Below are 8,346 nucleotides of genomic sequence, written 5' to 3'. Positions count from 1 at the left end.
ATCCTTGCCAGCCCTCTCTCCAAAATCCTAAAAAAAAAAAAAAGATAAGAAAAGAATAAAAATTCAAAAATGATTAAAAAGTGTCATGTCAAGACTTGGTCGTCAACGTCAACAATTTCCAATCAAATTTGATCGATTGATTCAATTTGTAAAATGTTAAAAATATTTATTACTTAATTTGTAAAATTGAAATGTGTATGACTAATTTAGTAAAAGTATAATAAATTTAGAAATTTTTGGACAATTTTCCTAACGAGAAAGGAAGATTTTTCATTTTACATTGATGCTCTACAATGTAGCAGCTTTGAACAAGGGAAGGCCTTCTTATTGGCAATTCCTGCACATTGATTGCTCCTCTTCATCGGCATAAACACGTTAGTTGACTTGGAAAAGAGGACATGGAAGACTTGAAGAGACTCTGATCACATAAAGCCGGCAGGGACGCCCAAATGGAGATTATTAAGTTTTGGGTCTGTCGTGTGGAATTGTAATGCCATCTGTTACTTTCCTCTCGATAATGATAGGCTGATGAAAAAGTGAAAACCTCCAATCAGTCAACTTCCGACAATTCTTGCCCCCCATTGACCAGTTATTGAAAGACTTTTCGACGACTCCATTTCCTTCCAAGCAATTATAGGTGACCCTCACATATTAAAGCAGATAAGCAAAACGGACCAAAAGACGACCCCCTCCCCAAAAAAAAAAAAAAAAAAAAGAAGGTCTAACTACATTTGAATCCATAAAAAGGGGGAGATTCCACAAAGAAACACAAGTCGTGAAAATGAAACAAACAATTATAAAGGACAGGGAAAGAAAGCAAATGATTATAAAACAAGTTCATGGGTTGCAATACTTATAGCTCAGTCAGATCAGAGGCTAATTGGCCTAGAAGTGGCTCTCATATCCATTTGGTAAGTCTCTTGAGAAGATGTAAGAACTACTCTCTGAACAGTTACAGCAGTATCAGTTGTAGGAAGGCAGTGTTTGAGCCAGTGATTATGACAATTGAAGTTTTCAAGCCGTTACCCTCACTCGGAGCTTAATTGGTGCGAAATCAGTTACGTAACGTCTGCTAATATTGTCAAACAATGCCATTAGCTGATCACATGCTTAAGAGAGCGTGCCTAAAGAGAATAAGAGTGTAGTATTACAGTAGCAGCGGAGTAATAACCAGACTAGAGTCTCGTAAATGTATAGAGAATCGCTTTTTGCCTGTGATTAAGACTACTAACACTAGCAATTGAATCTATATCCAGTCAAGCCAATGTCTTATATTTGCGCCCCGTCATAAATATTTGGGGGTTCAATTTTTGCCGAGAATCTAAGGGCAGTTAAAGAGATAGCCAAAAGTTATGTTACATTTTGGATAGGACTCGTACTCAAATGTTTATTTCTAGACCTGTCCTATCCAAGCCTGCCCCACCAATAGAGAACCAATTGTATATGCGTCCTCCCTGGCCTGCACATGACTTGATGCTGGTCTATCCGTACGGCTCGCGGGCGGGACAACCATCGCTAGAAGACAATACGGAAAATTTAAGAAAATGTCTCATTGAGGATTGAGAGTGGTGACTTTTGCAAGGGAAGGTTGTGGCTACTTGGGATTTTGAGCTATCCATCGCGTCGAAACTATTAGCGATGAGTATTCTCCTTTCTCTCATATTTAATTCTTGTGAAAACACCAAAAATTATATGGACAAGCTAAAATTGAGATTATTAATTAATTGGAGAGAACAATATAGTTCCCTTTAAGTAATGGATTCTAGCCAATTGAAAGGATTCGATAGAAAAGCCACCATTACCGTCACTCAACAGATTTTCCCTCCAAAAATTACTTCTCCAACCTGTTTCAATTAAGGGCAGTCATGGAAAGAACATTAAGCTCTACCTACTATTGGACCCTCTATTCATTATTATCTTTATTTTTATTACCACTCATTGTATTTGATTTGGTATTGCGACTGGCCATGACTTTGAGAATCATGACGATATTACTAAAGACTGTCTTTATCGGAATAATCTTTCCTTATACATCATCAATTGAACCATAGACAAACTTGGATTTGCACTTCTGGGGATCCAATCTCCCGATCCCTGCAGAAAGGAAAAAGAGTGCGGATGGATTAGTTCGAGTGGAGAGAACTTTGAATTGAACATCGACCGTAACAGCCATCCCATCTTTTCCTTTTTCACCCCATGCTGATTTCTGCGAGAAACCTGATATACATGTTGTCACATGTCAAGTCACCATGGTCGTAAGATTGAATGATTGCATCACACAAGTTCAGTGTAAGTTACAACCAAACATAAAGAAAGATAGTCTCTGAAGAGTTCCCTATAATTGTTATCTATGTGTTGAATCTGCTCACGTTTATACGCCACTCTTTTTTTCGGCCGACCAATATATCCATGTGTTGTGTTGGATACTCTCAATGGAGTATGAAACAACTGATAAACTAAATAACCTATATAAGGTTCAATATCATGTACAAGCTAGATTGACAAAAGTGCTTTATTACCATGTCCATACCTTCAGATTTTGACCTGGCACTTAAATCAGTAACGTCTCATCATTTATGATTCCTCACTTGCGTTCATGCGTGTGTAAAGTATGCGACAAACGGCTACATGGATAATCTAAATATCAACACCAGGAGCAGAACTGCCGCTGCTACCCCATTTTTGAGTCACAGAAACTGGAGAATGGGTCAACTGCATAGTCTTCAGTAGCTGTGAATCGTCATAATCCGGAGAAGGTGGAGCAAGGGCAACTTCACCCTCATCCACGTCAACAAATATGTCCGCATCATTCTCATTGCATGCAATCGCCTTCAGTTCCTCCAAAACCTCATCCATTGGAGGCCTCATTTCCTTGTCCTGTTGCAAGCACAAGAAAGCTAACTCGGCCACCGAAGTTGTCATCCTATTGATTTCGCTATCTGACTCAAATCCTAGATTTGGGTCGATCAATTCCCCAAACGCGCATATTTGAATCTTGTTAATAGCGAAGTCGGCCAAATTAATCTCGTCCCTTTCTCTGCTTATGTCCACAGCTGGCTTGGATGATACAAGCTCGATCAGAACAACTCCGAAGCTATAGACATCACTCTTCTCTGTGAGTTGGTAGCACCGATGGTAGTTGGGGTCCACATAACCTGGAGTCCCTTGAGAGCTGTTGAGATATGAGAGACATCATTGGGGAATAGCCTCGAAAGCCCAAAATCCGCAACTTTAACCCCAAAATTCTTGTCGAGAAGGATGTTATTTGTTTTAACATCACGGTGGACAATGCCAGAAGCGTGAAGGTAAGCCAATGCAGTAGCAGTCTCTATGGCTATGCCCATACGGATTTGCCAAGGCAATGTAGTAAAAGAGTTTGCTCGCTTGCCGTGGATATGATCGGCAACAGTTCCATTCGAGATGTACTCATAGACAAGTAGAAGCTCACGGCTGTGGCGAGAAGTGCAACCATATAGAGACACAAGGTTCTTGTGTTGCAAACGAGTCAGGATCTCTACCTCATTCATGAATTGCTTGACCCTCCGGTAGTTACGCTCATATAGGCGCTTCACTGCTACTTCCCGCCCATCTGGAAGTTTTCCTGTTAAGAACATTGTAGAAAATGTCTTTCAGTTGAAGATCCCTTGGAGGAATAGGGAAGGAACTTTTTCTCACCGTAATAAACAGTTCCAAAACCTCCGTCTCCTAGTTCATTGGAAGCAGCGAAGTTGTTTGTGGCTACTTCAAGTTCGGTACTGTTGAAAATGGGGACTTCAAAGGAGACATTGCGCTCTTCCATGTCTGAATTGGACTGAGGATGAGAGGTGCTGTTTCTCAAACGGAACTTCAAAGAAGCATTCTTCCTCTTCAAGTAGATCATATGGGACAAGAAGATGATGATCAAGCTTCCGACTCCAATACCTGATGCACCAGGTGATAATTAACCCGTTTCCTATTTAGGAATATGCTTTTAACTTTTGTGTCGTTTCCTAAGACATGGATTATATTGGCTGGAAGCATGGACAGATTGTTGAGCTCTTAAGACGAAGTAAGAAGATTTTGGTACGACCAACTTTGATTTGATCGACACTGTGAGATTAATATGCAATAATAACCCAGAAAGGATACTTCTGCAGTAAGATGATCCAGTTTCTTTTGTTTTATCATGTCTAATGAAATATTTAAATAATAAACTATACATTTATCCAACAGCTTAAGTTTTAGAACAATTAGCAGTGATCTCACCAAAATCTCATATGGTATTAGAGCTGGAGGTCCTGAATTCGAATTTTTCCGGGTCTTATTTGCCTCTTAAACTAAATTTCCATTCTTAGTACAAGGCAAAAGATCATGCGAAGCATGGGGGGGAGTGATAGACTAATTAACTAATAAATCACTCTTTCATCTAATAGCTTAAACTTTTAAAATAGTTAACAGCAGTCCCACCAAACCCCACAGTGTCAACTGGAGAACAAATTGTCCTAGTTATAGTTTGGTTTGTTCAGGTCAACAGAGCCAATATGATAACTAGAAAAAAAGAAGGAAATTACCTAGTCCTATCTTCCGCCAACGTCCTCCTCCTGCATCAAAGTTGAAAAGGAAGATAGATCGATTGAGGGAAAGGATGGAAAAATTGCATCCATGGGTTCATAGATCAGCCTGTACTTTCATCCAAATCCTATTTCATTTAAAATTAATGCACAACCTACCCAACGAGAATGGCAGCAAGTTCCAAATATTAAGAGGAGTAACTTTTATTTGCCATAAAAAATGGGGTGTGTCAACTACTTTGTGCATTTTATTGGCAAACAAGAGTCCTATATATTGATCTCACTGAAATTAAAAGTCAGTTTCCCTATTATAAGATGCCTATTCTGAAGTAAGGTTCTGCAAAAGTATTTATGAGGGTGCACCATGCAAAACGGTAACTTAGCATAGAAAGAAAACTTGTATACCGATTGGGTATTACCCCACCGAAGGAGATCTGAAAATGGGAAGTGGAAACTGATAGGTTAAATGTGAGAAATGCACATAGAGCTATGGCGTGGGGTTTCTATGGTTAAGTGAAATTGGGTCCGCTCTCTCAAGTCATAATGTTAGGAAACACTCCTATGATATTTTTAGGATGACAAAATAAGTATACTGACATGTAAAATTGAGTGTGTAGAAGATATAATCTCTATATACACATTTATATGAAGATGGTGTTAGTAATAACACAACTAAGAGTGCAGAACGGCTTTTGTTTTGTGGCAGGTGATCGAGTTATTGAACATGAGATATGTTGATGAGTGGATGACCTTGCAAATTGTGAACAAGTAATTAGACGAGGTATATGTCGATGTTTGGGAGGACCGGGTGGATGGTGAACAAACTAGAGGACATACAACCGTAAAAAAATGTTTAGATGGACCAATAGAATGTGACAGAACCAGTGGACAAGAAAATATCAATAAGCTTGGATGGACTTTGCGAATTGTGAACAAATTAGAGGGTGTGTGATCATTAAAGAGTTTGGATCAACCAAGTAGAAGTTGAATAGTCTACAGAACATTGTGGTGTCAATATGCTTGAAGGTAGCTAATGGAAGGAGAACAAGCTTGGGTATGTAGAAGCATGGATGGAACTGACTACAGAAGTTGCTCTCGCTACAAATGGACTAGTGGTTCTACTACAAGCCTCTGAAATTCTGGAGAGAAAATACAGACTCTTTATCAATTTGATCTGAATTCAAATTGGTGTTCCATGGCTGAGCTTAGGTATTGGAACCCCAAAAAAAACCGAGCTATAGAATATCATAACATTTTACCATATTTGGACATGCAACTGCTGTAGAAGCAGAACTGACTATTGCTGAGAAAGTGGAGTAGGCCAGGTGAATAAACCGGAAAAGAGAGATGATACAATCGATAAAGCACGGCGGGCATCTTCCTTTTGTTTATAACATTCGTACCATCATAACAACCACATGATGTTCAGTGTTCAAGAATAATCTATGATGAACTTATTGCTTGAACCGTTAATTCATAGCTTTATAAACCTTACCGTCGCTGCTATTGCAGTCCTTGGGATGACTGAATCCATGTGGGCAATAGCACAGAAAGTCGGTGTCTCGTAATCGTCCACATCGGCCACCACTTTCTTGGCAACCAATACATTTCTTGTCAGTAAATAAATCCCATCTTAATCGGAACCCTTTCTCCAACAACATCTTGTAGTCGACATCTTCGATAGTTTGATTAGAGAACCTTCCCTCCAGTTGTACTGGAACCATCGTAAAGAACTGGCAGAGTACACTTGGTGGAGGGGGCGTGCCAGCGGGCTTCAGAAGTAAAGCAACAGAGCTGTTGTATGTGACGTTAGAAGTACAATTCAGAGTGGATGTTGGGAAGGGAAAAGAAGCGTTCGTGCAGTTGTAGGAGAACACTAGATTGGGAAGAGAAGCACATTTCTTTAGGAAGATGTTCTCCGGAAGAATATAGAAAGATGGATCAGTAATGCAAGAAGGATCCTGTGGGCTTACTAATTCGATGGAACTCTCATTGTAGGAGATGCTTTTAACTGAGAAGGAACCATACATAGTTTTGGGTCCTTCACAGGTGATCTCAAATCCAGGGTAACCACATAAATCTCTTCTATCTCCATGGATATAAAAGGGATAGCTTATGTTCACACGGTTGCCCCTACAATGGTAGGGTTCGCATGCTTCATATGACACTTCATTTGGCGACGACTTGACAGGATCTTTTAAAATGGCAATAAAGAAGATGTAGAACATTGTGCAAACAAAGCCTCGTGTGTAAGTGCACTGTAGACCCATCCGGGGATTTGATATGGTTTTAGTATGGAACGTATGCAGCTTCTTTTCTTTGGATATCAATGCTCTAGAATGGGATCAAATAGCACGAAGAAGGAGAAAAAGGAGGAGGAGAAAGAAGCTGTGTGATTCCTCGCGAGAAAGTGAAAAGGAGGTCCTTTTCTTTGGAAATTCCTTCTACTAGTGTTGTGAGATCATATGCTTAAACACGGCAGTTGACTTGGAAAGAGGATAGAAAGATTAGAACAAGAGACTTTTGAGAAAAGATAGGCAGCGACACCCATGTGAGAACGGATGCTTAAGCATGGCAGTTGACTTGGAAAGAGGATAGGAAGACTAGAGACTTTTGAGAAAAGATAGGCAACGACACCCAAGGGAGCAATGTCGATTATCACTTTACCCCTTTGATGGTGATAGGTCGGTCAAATGTGTAGACCTAGTGAACTTGCACAAATCTTGCCCCCATTGACGAGTTATTTGAATCCTATTTTCATATATCCTCTGAAGTTGGATCCTTTACAATAGGATTATGGGAAAAGACCGAGAAACTTTTATCCCTGTAATGCTTATTAAAATCAAACAAAATAAGCAAAATTAGGAAAACAAGTTCAAGAAAAAAAAATAGTGGTTCTTTGATAGTTAAAGGTCTCTGTTTTAAAATTAATTCCAAAAAAATAGCAACAGGAGTTAGCTTCGGGAAACAATGCGAGATTCGAAAAAGTTAAATCCTAAGTATAATGAATATGAACAACAAAAAATGTTGATATACCAAAAAAAAAATTCTTGAGAGGGTTTTATTGACATTTAAATTTAGTCGACAATTCAAGTATTCATTATGGTAAAAGTACAAAAAAAAAATAGCAAGGTCGTAACAAAAATAAATAAATATGTAAATAAATAACAATGAAAAAAAGAGATAAAAAGTAATAAAATGAGGTTTCCTTTTTCAGTATAGACTCTTGAACCTTTTGAGTAAACCTTAGCCCATAAAAACATTTGGATTCGATTTGCGCAATTCATTTATTAGGTTCAGTACTTGGGCTTATTAATTCCAAGCCTATGAGACCTAGGCAGGACGTTCGGCCCATTATTCCCAGTTGAGGCCCATTCACCTGTCAATTGGACCCTCTTTTCTCCACTCACGTTCATTCTTCAAAGAGGGAGGACGAGACGACGCTAGCGGGCGCGAGAAGGAATGCTGAGCGAAGGAACATCGGAAAGGTTCCAGAATATAGAAGTGCTCCGTTCCTTTGCAGTTGACTGAGAGCTTCGAGGGGTTTTCAACCTCGCTCGTCCAAAGATTGCTTTCAGATTCCAATTCTGATCATCCTCATGGCCGCTCGTCGCTGCCTGCTACCGCTGAGAATTCCTTCACTTCTACAGTCTCCTGACGTTATTAGCCTTCGTCGCCGTCGCGTTTCTCGGTTTTCCGTATTTGCGCGTTTCCTGCTCTGTCCCTTCCTGTTCCACGGCCAAGAAATTCGCGGAAGTTATATCGCGTTTGATTCTTCAATTTAACTTCCGATCCT

The 8,346-nt window shown here is 39.6% G+C and overlaps 1 protein-coding gene across 1 annotated transcript; it reads right to left on the bottom strand.

Moving 5' to 3' along the window:
• Window positions 1-2,374: 2,374 nt before the first annotated feature.
• On the bottom strand, window positions 2,375-6,885 carry LOC104435484 (LEAF RUST 10 DISEASE-RESISTANCE LOCUS RECEPTOR-LIKE PROTEIN KINASE-like 1.1). The gene is given in 5 exon segments (XM_039307884.1): window positions 2,375-3,170; window positions 3,173-3,601; window positions 3,676-3,921; window positions 4,551-4,580; window positions 6,046-6,885. Coding segments are annotated over 5 exon segments (2,013 nt in total). The 5' UTR covers window positions 6,821-6,885; the 3' UTR covers window positions 2,375-2,637.
• Window positions 6,886-8,346: the final 1,461 nt, after the last annotated feature.

The sequence above is a fragment of the Eucalyptus grandis genome, chromosome 2, assembly GCF_016545825.1.
Source record: "Eucalyptus grandis isolate ANBG69807.140 chromosome 2, ASM1654582v1, whole genome shotgun sequence".
Classification (NCBI taxonomy): domain Eukaryota; kingdom Viridiplantae; phylum Streptophyta; class Magnoliopsida; order Myrtales; family Myrtaceae; genus Eucalyptus; species Eucalyptus grandis.
This window is presented reverse-complemented; position numbering and strand designations above follow the sequence as displayed.